The sequence below is a fragment of the Pelophylax lessonae genome (assembly GCF_965119305.1).
Source record: "Pelophylax lessonae genome assembly, chromosome: 8".
In the NCBI taxonomy this organism is placed as follows: Eukaryota; Metazoa; Chordata; class Amphibia; order Anura; family Ranidae; genus Pelophylax; species Pelophylax lessonae.
Genome location: NC_138775.1, coordinates 24,033,594 through 24,046,966, shown reverse-complemented (window position 1 = coordinate 24,046,966; position 13,373 = coordinate 24,033,594). Strand labels below are relative to the sequence as shown.

General features: G+C 45.5%; 1 protein-coding gene across 1 annotated transcript in view; it reads right to left on the bottom strand.

The window, feature by feature from the left end:
• Window positions 1-933: 933 nt before the first annotated feature.
• Window positions 934-13,373, bottom strand: part of QARS1 (glutaminyl-tRNA synthetase 1) — a 181,413-nt gene continuing 168,973 nt past the window's right edge. The window contains exons 21-24 of the mRNA XM_082265362.1: window positions 11,012-11,139; window positions 8,539-8,605; window positions 6,870-6,995; window positions 934-1,147 (exon numbers count right to left, since the gene is read on the bottom strand). Of these exons, the coding sequence (XP_082121488.1) occupies window positions 1,097-1,147; window positions 6,870-6,995; window positions 8,539-8,605; window positions 11,012-11,139 (372 nt within the window). The 3' untranslated portion in view covers window positions 934-1,096. The remainder of the gene's footprint in view (window positions 1,148-6,869; window positions 6,996-8,538; window positions 8,606-11,011; window positions 11,140-13,373) is intronic.

Genomic DNA, 13,373 nt, shown 5'->3' with positions numbered 1-13,373 from the left:
TGCAGAAAAACATGAAGTGCGTTTTTTGCTGCGCTTTGCGTTTTTCAATCTGCCCAAATGTTTTTATTTAAAAAAAAAAAAATGCAAGCAAGTCAAAATGTAAAACGTACAACAAAAGCACTTCAGAAACAGTTTAAATCAAACTGCATAGGTATGGATAGGCTTCTGGATACATACGTTTTTTTTTTTTACCTTCATGCAAAGAATGCATGAAGGTAAAAAAAAAAAAAAAAAACTTCATCCTTTAGGCTCGGTTCACACTTGTGCGATGCGGGAACGCTGCGAATATGCAGCGTGTTCCGGCATCGCATCCGCACATCTGGCAGTTCACACTGCCATATGCGATACGCTGGGGGTGTCAATTAAAAGTTAACGACACCCCCAGTTTGATTGCATATCGCAGTGCAATCTGCAAGTACTCACAGTATCGGATCGCACAAGTGTGAACCACTGTGCGATCCAATTTTGATGCGACTCAAAAAAATTCCTCCTGTGCATCTTTGGTGCGGATGCAGTGCGAATTCAGCCATACAAAGTGTATGGCTGAAACTCGCTTTGCACATGAGATTGCATGTAATGAAGGAGCAGTGCGCTCCGAATTACATGCGATCTCCGCAGCCGCACAAGTGTGAACCGGCACTTAGAACAACTTTAAAAGAAGTTGCAGAATCCCAATAAACCTTGCATTTGTTTGCATTGGATACATTATTCCCAATTGTATTTAAACAATAGAGACCAAAAGACAAGTGCAGCTAAAAAAGTGCAACTCCACCCATTTTGGATAAAATTCCACCTGTATTTGTACACCTAGCTACCAAACTTTGTTGCAGCATAAACCAAGATGAATAGGGTTTAAATGAAGAAAAGGAAAGCCCCCCCCCCCCCTCCACCCACACAAATTTTCAGCAGAAAAAGTAAAAAAATTCAACAGGATTAAATATGTGCATATTTATTCAGTTCCATTTGAAAATCGTAATAAAAACCAGTTGGACTTTGGATAGAGCTTTGTTCCTCTCAAAGTTAAGGCAAGCAGGTCTCATGGTCGTTGTGCGGTCTTGTGTGCCAGGATATTGCATCTGGAGTTGGTGTGAGACATTCAAAGTTTCCCAGGGTCCTCCTTGAGGGTCACTGTTCTATTAAATACAATCTGGAAGGGAGAAAGAGACAGAATAGATACCAGGAAGCAAATGTCCAAGTGAAAACTGTCCCAGGAACCTTAAATATCAGTGGGGTTGATTTACTAAAACTGTAGAGTGCAAAATCTGGTGCAGCGGTGTATGGTATCCAATCAGCTTCTACATCCAGCTTGTAGAATCAAGCTTTAAAAACAAAACATGGAAACCGATTAATTTCTATGCAGAACTGCACCAGATTTTGCACTCCCCAGTTTTAGTAAATCTCCCCAGTATGTCCCGGTCTCAGGATCGCCCAAGCATGAGCGTGCCCCCTTCTCTGGGGCTCTCAAGTGTACATTGTCCTGAGATTCCCCAAAAGTTATTATGCCCCTGTCCTGGGACCCGCAAGTGTAAGCATGCCACAGTCCCTGAACCCCCAAGCATCAGCATGCCCTTGTCCTGGTAATACCAAGCATCAAAGCAACCTTTTCTGACACCCTGAGGACCTCCAAGCCTCAGCGTGCCCCTGTCCCGGCACTTCCAAACCTCTATCCTGCCCCTGTCCCGGCACCTCCAAGCCTCTATCCTGCCCCTGTCCCGGCACCTCCAAGCCTTTAGCCTGCCCGTCCCGGCACCTCCAAGCCTTTAGCCTGCCCGTCCCGGCACCTCCAAGCCTTTAGCCTGCCCGTCCCGGCACCTCCAAGCCTTTAGCCTGCCCTGGTCCCGGCACCTCCAATCCTCAGCGTGCCTCTGTCCCCCAAGCTTCCCATTCCTTAAAGTATAGCTAAAGGCAATTTTGTTTTTAGTTTTGAATAAAGTGGAGATAGATTAGAACACCTGTCAGTGCTCCTAGAAAATCCCCAAATTTTGAGTTATCCTCAGAAAAGTAATATAGGGGAAATCTTCCAACAGGGACACTAGTTCTGATGACCTGGGGACGACCCCCCCCCCATGAAGTCTGCAGCCACAGCAGCAAAAATGGATTTTTGTAAGAACTTACCGTAAAATCCTTTTCTCTTAAGCTCATTGACAGACGTAGTCTTCTTGATTCTCAAGAGCTGGGTTATGTTGTCTCCGCAGGAGTAGGACTAGGCAGAATGACAAAACGTTCTGGCTCCACCCTAGGGGGCAGTCCCTGAGGGTATATCCTCCCTCTCTCTGCTACAGGGAATCAGTTCTGTTTAAAGCAGTACAGAGAAATTAACCCAACCCAACTCAATGATAGAGGGGCGGGTACTACGTCTGTCAATGAGCTTAAGAGAAAAGGATTTTACGGTAAGTTCTTACAAAAATCCATTTTTCTCTATCGCTCATTGACAGACGTAGTCTTCTTGATTCTCAAGAGCTGGGACATCCAGAAGCAGTGCCACAAATGAGGGGTGGGATTGACAAAATCAAATCCAATCTAGTAGGCCCAACCGGTGCCAAACTAGAAGTTTTAAAGGCTCATTATAAACAAAGAATGAGACTAAAGAAAAAAATTTCCAACGGAAAAAAACCCTCGAGGTAGACCACTGGTCTCCTCAAATTGCGGCCTGCAAAACCTTGCGGCCAAATGAGGCATCAGACGATGCCATTACATCAACTTTATAATGTTTTGAGAAGGTATGCACCGACGACCAGGTAGCCGCCTTGCACACCTGGACCACTGACGCCTGATGGCGAAAGGCCCATGACGCACTAAGTGCCCGAGTGGAGTGCGCCTTAACAGGGAACGGGGGCTCCCGACCCTTAATAGAATAAGCCTGCACTACCGTCTGTCTGATCCATCTGGAAATGGTCGCGGCAGATGCAGGCAACCCCTTTTTGGGTCCATCTGGGATCACAAAAAGTGAATCCGTCTTGCGAAACGAGTCTGTCGTTTTCAAGTATACCCTGATCGCCCGGACCACATCCAAGGAGTGCAAAGCAAATTCCCGAGGATGACTGGGCTTAGGACACAGGGAAGGTAATACAATTTCTTCATTCAGATGAAATTCTGAAACTACTTTTGGTAGGAAGGATGGATTCGGACGAAGAACCACCTTATCTCTATGAACCACCAGATATGGTGAACGACAAGATAATGCGGCCAGTTCTGACACCCTGCGTGCAGAAGTAATAGCCACCAAGAAGGCCACCTTCTGGGACAACGTGGGTAGAGGAATCTCCCTAATATCTTCAAAGGGAGGTTTCTGAAGAACCGACAACACTAAATTAAGATCCCAGGGGGGTAACGGCGCGTGCACTGGCGGAGCCAGATGTCGCACCCCCTGGATGAAATTCCGCACCAAGGAATGAGTAGCCAAAGGCTTCTGAAAGAAGATGGCTAATGCTGAGACCTGACCCTTGATAGTACTCAAGGCCAGTTTCTGCTCAACCCCTTGTTGCAGAAAAGCCAATATTCGACTAATCGAATAAGACCGAGGACGGAACCCCAAAGGTTCACACCATGCAATGTAGGACTTCCATGTGCGATGATAAATCTTTCTGGAAGTCGCTTTCCTTGCTTCAACTAGAGTAGGAATAACTGAAGCTGACAAACCTTTGTCCTTCAGCACCTGGGTCTCAATAGCCAGGCCGTTAAAGCCAGCGATCGTAAAGCAGGATGGAAGATCGGTCCCTGAGACAGTAGATCCTCTCTGAGAGGAAGTCTCCACGGGACGTCTGCCACCAGTCTGACCATGTCGGCGTACCAAGCTCGACGAGGCCAGTCCGGAGCTACCAGGATTACTGGGATTCCTTCCTCCTCTACCCTGCGAAGAAGTCTTGGCAGTAACGCGAGAGGAGGGAAGGCATATATTAGCTGGTATTGCCCCCACGGGGCGATCAGTGCGTCTGCGGTTTCTGCTAGAGGATCGCGGGAGCGAGCCACGAATCTCTGAACTTTCCTGTTGAATCGTGATGCCAACAGATCCACATCCGGGGTGCCCCACCGTAGGCACAACTGGTGGAAAACGTCTGGATGGAGGGACCATTCCCCCTGATCCAGGGTCTGACGGCTGAGATAATCTGCCTGCCAATTCTCCACCCCCGGAATGAACACCGCAGAGATTGCTGGAACAAATCGTTCCGCCCAGCGAAGAATGCAAGCCACTTCCTTGGCCGCTCGGACACTCTTGGTGCCCCCCTGGTGATTGACATAAGCCACGGCCGTGGCATTGTCCGACTGGATCCGAACCGGGCTGCCCTGGAGCTGCTCGGTCCAGTGAATCAGACAAAGTCTGATCGCTCTCAGTTCCAATACATTTATCGGTAATCTGGATTCTTCCGGGGACCAAAGTCCCTGGGCAGATAATTGACCGAGAATTCCTCCCCATCCGGATAGACTGGCATCCGTGGTCACTATCGTCCAATATATTGGCAGAAATGACTTTCCCTGGCTGAGCATTGGAGACCGAAGCCACCAAACCAGAGACTCTCTGGTCTGTTTGCTCAATCGTATCTGATTGTCCAGGGATTCCGGATTCCGATTCCATCTGAGGAGAATCTCTTGCTGAAGAATTCGGGTATGGGACTGGGCAAATGGGACTGCTTCGAAGGAAGCCACCATCAACCCCAGAACCCTCATGCAAGTCCGAAGGGAAGACCAGTTGTTGGACAGTAACAACTGGACTGCTGATTGAATCTTTCGAAGTTTCCCTACCGGAAGAAACACTCTTGTCCTGACTGTGTCTAGAATTAGACCCAGATATTCGAGCCTCTGGGTGGGAACCAGAAAAGACTTTTGCTGGTTCACCAGCCACCCGAATTCCTGTAAAGAAATCATAGTAATTTCTATGTTTTGTAGCAAGGTCTGAGGAGACTCTGCATGAAGCAGAAGATCGTCTAGGTAACCTAGAATCGATATACCTCTTTGGCGCAGAAGTGCCAACATTGGGGCCAACACTTTTGTGAAGACCCGCGGAGCCGTGGCGAGACCGAAAGGTAACGCCACAAACTGATAGTGGTTCTCCTCTACGGAAAAGCGTAGAAAACGCTGATGTCCTGCGAAAATGGGAATGTGAAGATAGGCGTCCTTGATGTCTATGGACGCTAGGACATCCCCTGGATGCAGGAAGGCTGCTACCGTGCGAATGGACTCCATTCTGAATCTTCTTATGTTGACGAAAGAATTGAGTGCTCTTAAGTCCAGAATTGGACGCACTTTGCCCTCTTTCCTGGGTATTGTAAACAGGTTTGAATAAAACCCTTGAAACCGTTCTGTCCAAGGAACGTGGACTACCACTCCTTGTTGTAGTAGATCTGTGACTGCTCTCCGCAGATCTTCTAGACGATCCGGAGATAGTCGGATATTGGAAGGGAAGAATCGCGCCGGTGGGAGAGATCGAAACTCGATCTTGTACCCTGACTTTATGACTTCGCAAACCCATTTGTCCGGGATTCTGGAAAGCCATGGATCCGGGAACCGGCGAAGACGTCCCCCCACCCCAGTTATGGGTGGGGGCGCACCTTCAGGCTTTGGATGGTTTATCTTCAGGTCTGGAGGGGGCGGGCTTTTGCTTGCCCGACCAACGACCCCTGACGCCTCCTGTAGGAACCTTGGAGGACTTAGTTTTTTCACCCGCTGGACGAAAAAACCTCTTGTGAGCAGAAAAAGAAGGCCCTCGTCTTTGACGAGTTCCTCTACCTTTAAAATTTTGCGGTAAAAAGGTGCTTTTTCCACCGGTGAGATCCTTAATGATCTCATCTAAGTTGGCTCCAAATAGACGTTCTCCTGAAAAGGGGATATTAGCCAATGCTTTTTTGGAACCTTGGTCGGCTATCCAACCTTTTAGCCACAGTGTACGTCTGAGAACCACTGCTGAGACTGATGCTCGCGCCATTAATGGAGTGGCGTCTAACGCCGCATCACATACAAACTGTAACCCCTGTATCATTTGTTCCAACAAATCTGATACCGCCTGAGGGACTTCTTCTAAGTCCCGGCGTAACCACTTGGTCCATTCAGTTACAGCCTGCGAAACCAGACCAATAGCAATTATTGGCCTGAAAGCTGATCCAATCAAGGAAAACATGGTGCGAGACATAGCTTCTATCTTGCGATCCACTGGATCTTTAAAAGACGGAGCGTCTTCTAAAGGAATAACCGTGGCTTTATTCAATCTAGCAATTGGTGAATCCACCACAGGTGGTTCTGTCCATTTCTTAATAAGGGTTTCCTCAAACGGATAACGCCTGTCAATGCGTTTGGAAATATTAAAAGTGCGTTTTGGCAGACGCCATTCTTCATCGATTGGATTGCCAAAACATTTGGGCAATGGAAAAACCTTTGCCACTTTGATGCGCTTTTTAGTCCCAAAAGGGATCTCAGTTTCAGCTATTTCTGATGGAATACCCTGTAACCTTAAAGTCTCTTGAACAGATACAATGAGTGCGTTTACCAACGCTTCCTCTCGGGCTATGGCAGATGCCGAAACATCCTCCTCACTGTCTGAAGAGACAGGACCCGAGACACCAATACCAGATGAAGTACCTGCAACTGCAGAAATAGGCTCAGAGTCTCTAGACAGAAAAAAACTGATTCCCTGTAGCAGAGAGAGGGAGGATATACCCTCAGGGACTGCCCCCTAGGGTGGAGCCAGAACGTTTTGTCATTCTGCCTAGTCCTACTCCTGCGGAGACAACATAACCCAGCTCTTGAGAATCAAGAAGACTACGTCTGTCAATGAGCGATAGAGAAATATAACTTGGAGTAAAGCAAAGACTAACAACTGTTCCTCTTTGACATCTCCTTGCCCTTTATGTGCTAAACTATGCACAGAGCTCACTGACCTTCTCTGGAGTGGTGTCTGGATCCACAGAAAAATAGCCCAGCCTTTCAAACTGGAACTTCTCCAACTGTTTACTATTCTTTACAGACTGATCCACCAGGGCGTCTGAGATAATGGTCAAAGAGTCCTGTAAAAAGCAAAGAGGTAACATTGCATGCACCATGAAATAAATATCTAGCTATGGATGAATAGAAGCTAGTAAAGAATTTATCTGAGGAGAGGAGAAGTAATAGAGTCACCGCCAACCCATCCCCTCCCCGCCGTGTTTGTTTTGGGTCTAAGCTTGCACAGGGCTGAAGACTCTTTCCTAGGCCCTTACATGACACCTGCTCAGGTACAGAGTGTTGTACTGTGAGAAAAGTGAGAGATGCATTTGCTGCTGCAAGTAGTTCTCCTAGCACAGTCCTGTCTGGCAGAGCAGGAGACCACTTTTTTCCCCTGCAGCAGTTCGGTACCACTTGCAAGTCTAGTCCCTCCCTCAGCCTGAGACTGGACGGTGAAAGAGAGGAGACCACATAAGGATGAGCCCATCTCTCGTGCAATTTGCTAGGACATGTCCCTTGTTAGCACATTAGCAGAACCGATTGGTGCCTTGTGCTGCTTTTCCCTCTCCAACTATTTAGAGTTTTGCACAAATGGTAAAGCCAATGCGTTTCGGGGGAAAAAGGCTCCCCCTCTTCCTCAGGGCTGTGTTTGTAACACCAGAATCAGAATTAATGCAAACACAGCAATCACAGAGCATTTCTGATGTTAAACACAACCATTTGGGATTTTTCCCTGTTCACCATCTACAAACAGCAGCAGCCCTGAAGAAGGGGGGGAGTTATTTTCCCCCATAACGCGTTGGCTTGATCATTTGTTGCTACTTTCAATAAACGTCTATACATCTATTCTTTTTGCATTACTTTGGAGATTGGGCACTCCCTCCTTTTTCTACCTCTTCTAGTACATGCAGAAAAGATCTCAAAGCCGTATCCAAAAGACAGCAGCCCAGTCCCCAAAAAGGCTCACCATATTCCAGGTGCAGTAGCTCAGAAAGAATTGGAAGAGAACTCTTCCATTCTGCCACCACCATCACCTAACCATTAACTTTCAACCTACTGAGTCAGTCCAGCGTGATCTCCAACCCTACATTGCACAGAGCAGGTAATTATACAGATGTTTATTTAAAATTACCTTTACAACCACTTTAAGGCCCTTATTCGCAAGGGTGTATTAAAGCGGTTGTATACTCATGAAAAAACAAAAAACAAACAAACCCTGCATGACAAAGGCATAATGAGCTAGTATGCATCGCATACTAGCGCATTATTAAATACTTACCTTAGAACGAAGCCCCGACACGGTCGTCTGGACAACGCTGAGGGTGCTCACATGCTCCCTCAGCATCTCTTCCTGATTCGGCAGCTCCGGCGCTGTGAGTGGCCGGAGCCACGATGACGTCACTCCCGCGAATGTGCGCGGGAGTTTCACTTTCTAGCAGGAGTCGGCAAGGAGCTCTGAGGGTCCGCCGGACCTTCAGAGCGCATGCGCTGCTGACGTCAGCGGCTGCATGTAGGGTAAATATCTTCTTAACCGTGCATTCTTCTTTAAAATTTCTGCTCCTTAAGTGGTCTTTTTTCAATAAACTCATAAAATTCATATCATGCTTTTGTAGACTTTATACGTACAGAATTTACATCGCTTAAGAATCCACCGGGAACCTCAGAAGGATCCTCAGGACTTTTGTGCTTAAATCTGAAAGATAGATAGGATTATTCTATATTTTCTGTTGTGCTCACAGGGGAATGACTCCCACACCTCAATCAGTCTTCCGTAAATACTCTTCATCAGGAAACCCTACTGCATTCCCTAACCATCTGTTCCCTCCTTCATTGCATACACCCATCCTACGCACACCATTTCATCAAACCCACCCACTTACTTACAGTAGTTTTCCACCACACACATACAGCTCCTTATAGATTATAGTAAACCATTAACATCATTCCCTCCCCAGAGGAGCTTGCATGCCTCCCATAGTAATAAAGACACACTTAACCAATGCTCTTGGATTGTAGGAGGAACCTGAAGTGATTGTGTGCTGCTTTTTATTTTTGATTTTACCGAGGGCAATATGACTTCCAAGTGACAGTCGTAAGCAGAAACATGTCAGGGCACACTAATAGCACCAACTACTTAGCCTTTGTGCTACCTGTTCATTACTTGGTGCGTCTGATTTTGCTTCTTATGCTTTTCCTTTTAGTGCTCTACTAGTTGACAGCACTTTAATGCTAGGTACACTCAACTGATCGATCACCTCAAAATATTAAATCCTTATTGACCAGAGGTCATAGATGCATAGATGTCCAGACCAAATTTATCAGTGTCCGTGTACATCAGTTAAAATTGACAATAGCTTTAGGACTAATTTCTCTACCTAAACATTTTTACACTTATTTACTTTTTTAAACAAAAAAGGTTTTATGTGATACACTTATTTTTTTTTTATATTAATATTATATATATATATATATATATATATATATAGCGCAAGTGTTTTTTTTTTTTTTTTTTAATAGGCTGACAAATGGACAAAAATGTGTAAAAATGTTTTCAATCTTTTACCAATTTTAAAATACTGTGACAATACTGTGACTCTATCAGACAAAGTTTTAAACAGAGGCATACTGCCATCTGCTGGCTAAAGAGGCTTGTTTTTGGGTAAACCTCCATCCTGCATGAGATTACCACGATTGGCTTTTTTAGTAGTCACATGATCAGGAACCAGGCTGATTGGTTCCGCAATTGTTTAAACTGGAGTTTCAGAGACAGTGCGGTTTAACAGCTAGAACACCACATCTGTGCTACCATCCCACACAAGGGATCTTACTACAAGAGACGCATACTCAGACTGGTCTGAGGTAGTAAGCGGGTCCCCCAAGGCTCAGTCCTTGGACCAACCTTGTTCAATTTATTCATAAACAGCATTGAGGACGGGATCAGTATTTCTTTATCAGTTTTTGCAGATGACACAAAATTGGGCAGGGCAATAACTGCACAGCATGAAGCAGATATCCTACAGAATGACCTGGACAAAATAACGGAGTGGGCAATGACATGGCAAATGAGGTTTAACGTGGAGAAGTGTAAGGTTTTGCACTTGGCGACTAGAAACATAAAAGCACAATAAACATTAGGAGGGGAACCCTTGGGGGAATCAAAAATGGAGAAAGATCTGGGAGTCTTGGTTGATGATAGACTAGGCAACAGCACGCAATGTCAAGGGCAGCTGCCAAAGCCAGCAGAATATTAGCATGCATAAAGAAAGGGATGTATTCCAGAGATAAGACTATAATCCTTCCACTTTATAAAACTCTGGTCCGACCGCATCTGGAGTATTCTGTCCAGTTCTGGTCGCCAGCCCTCAGGAGGGATGTGTTGGAGCTGGAGAGAGTCCAGAGAAGGGCAACTAAACTGATTAGGGGATTGGAGGACCTTAATTATGAAGAGCGTCTGCAATCGCTCGATTTATTCTCCCTGGAGAAGAGACGCCTGAGGGGGGACATGATAGCAATTTTTAAATATCTCAATGGGGATCTCAGCTTAGAAAAAAAGCTGTTCAAAGGGATTGCATGAGGACTCGGGGGCATACAATGCGATTAGAGGAGAAGCGTTTTAACCTCAGGCAACGTGGGGGGTTCTTTACTGTTAGGGCTACAAGATTGTGGAATTCTCTACCACAAGAGGTGGTTTCTGCGGGTAGTATGGTGGCTTTCAAAAGACTCTTAGATGTACATCTCAAGGATCAGAACATTCAGGGGTATGTGAGATGATTACGGCCACACACACCTACAAAGGTTGAACTGGATGGACTATTGTCTTTATTCAACCTCACCTACTATGTAACTATGTAACTACTAAGCCCAGAGCAGGCAGAATCTAAAGCATTTGTGCATGGCAACCAATCAGCTTCCAGCTTTCATTTTCAAAGCTTAGCTGAACAAGCTGACGATACAAGCTGATTATTTACTATGCACAACTGCTCTAGATTCGGTCTGCTCCAGTTTTAATGCATTCCCCCAAAATGTGTTTACTTCCCACTAAAAATGTAGCGGATCAATTATATAGAGAATGATGATGCAATGTGTCCAATGTACTCACAGGCGATCATACAGCCGTACTTCACACACCAGGGGGCTGGAAACCCAATGGATAAACGCTTTTGGCTTCTCAGCTATGTCCGATTTTGCGCAGGTCACCTCTAACTCCACCACCTTCCCACTTCCATCCTAAAGCAGAGAGGATAAAAGACATTCTTTGTTAAAAATAATAATAATAATAATAATAATAATAATAATATTGGGCATTGCTAGACAACAGAAATCTGTTAATTCAATTAGAATTCTTTTTTTTTTACAAACCTAGAGTTTACGCCACTTCCCAAGGTTTACCTGTCGTTCACTATGCTTTGATTTCAATACCACCATTCAGTGATAAAAACAGTCTGCAGCTGTGTTGGTTCAAGAGGATCTGAACATCTAACAATGCTAATTTCACCAAAGTATTATCTTAAAAGATTTAAATTGGTGGCTGCACGGATAATCAGGAGACTAATGATCAGTGCCCTGATTATCAGTGTAGATGTCCCCTGTGTGGATAACTGGCAAATCCCGTTTGCACTGTGATTGGACACAGCTGAGCATGTGGTAAAGAGCTGCCACGATTGGCTCTTTATCCCAACCTGTGCCTGTCCAAAGGGCAGAGCAAACACAGGGTGCACATAGTCCTATGACGTCCCCCTGGAAAAGCGTGACAGTGCTTTAACCGTCATTTGATTATAGAGCGGTCATGAAGCGGTTAAAGTAGCAATACATCCTCCATGGCTTACTTGTACCCACACATAAGCCTATAATGGCACTTTTCCACTGCAAGTACCGGCTCGGCTCTACTCGGCCCTGCTTGGTTTTCCACTGCGTGTTACCGCATGGTACGGTGTTGGAACGGTTCGGTACGGTTTGGTATGGTTTGCTTTTCTACTAAAAATAGTACTAAAGTTAAGTGGGTGGGATAACAACGATTCTCTGACCAATCAGTGGCTAGTAGTGACAAACAGTCAGCTGCATGCAAAGGATTGTGGGATATGGTACCAGTATGGTACCTCTTGGAACCACAATCGAGGTGGTACTGTTTTAGAGAGCAGTACCATTCGGTTCCATGTAGTGGAAAAGTGCCGCCGTACCATACCGTACCGAACCGTTCCTACACCGTACCATGCGGTACCAGCAGTGGAAAAGCACAAAAGCGAGCCGAACCGTGCGGTTCCATGCAGTGGAAAAGCGCCATAAGAAGGCTGTTTAGGAGATATTTACTAGAGTAGCAGCCGGTGACGTCACTGATGCACTATGATCTCAGAGAAACGTGCAGCACCCGTGAGTCCTGTGCACATGCACGGAAGTGACGTCATCGCAGCTCTGCCGTTCAAACAGCCGAAGCCCGCGAACCCGCAAGGAAGACAGGGTGAAGACGGAAGCACAGGGGAGCAGTGAATGTGCACCGCTGGAAGACTTCTTTCTAAAGGTAAGTCTTTCATAATGTGCTAGTACACATTGCATATTCGTACATTATGCGATTATCTTGCAGGGGCCTAATTTTTTGGATTTTTTTTTTTGCGGTTTACTACCTCTTTAAATATTCTCCCACCAGTCATCAGTGTCATCAAGGGGGCAGCTCTGACATGTGAAAGCAAAGCCCTGCATCTACCAAGATGATCACCTACACCTACACACGGCACAGAAAAAGGCATGCCAAGTCAGTAATGGGGAAAATATCAGTTGCAGGTAGACCACAGGCAATGCTGGTGACTAGTCCTTTAGAAGCTGTGCCCAAGAAAGGCAGGCAGAAGACAGAGTTCAGATCCTCTAAAATCTATACTTGGTGATGAGAACTGGGCTAACTGCTATTACATTATCAGGAGGTCTCACCAAAATATTGAAACGCTGCCAAATATAGTAACCAGACATTTTTCCCTCCAGTTTTTAGAAGTCAAAGTTTGCTGTGGATGTTTGCAACAAAAACAGTCTGGGGTGCCAAAAATGATCTAAAACCTGGGCTATAAGGCTTTTTTTTTCCATTACAGTAATCTAGGAAGAAAACCTGAGAAAAATGTACCATCACCAACACTACTGATTTGTTCAAGACCAAGGTCCTGGTACAGCCTTAGAGAAAAAAAAAAAAAAAAAGAAGGTGTGACCTCGTCCCTAACCAACGGGAGAAGTGGTACATGTGACACGCAGGAAAAAAAAAAAATAAGTAAAATGTATTGTATATAGACCTGGACGTCCCCAATCAATACGATTGGTAGTTGTGCCAATATGTATGAGGTGTGAAATAGCAAATAGCCAGATGGCTTATCCACTTTGGAAATCTCACAATACTTTGTTGTAGCATCTCTTCTTGTCCCAACAGCTATGGAGAAAACCATTAGGAGGTTTCAGTGATGCAGAATAACTCTTGAAATAGAACA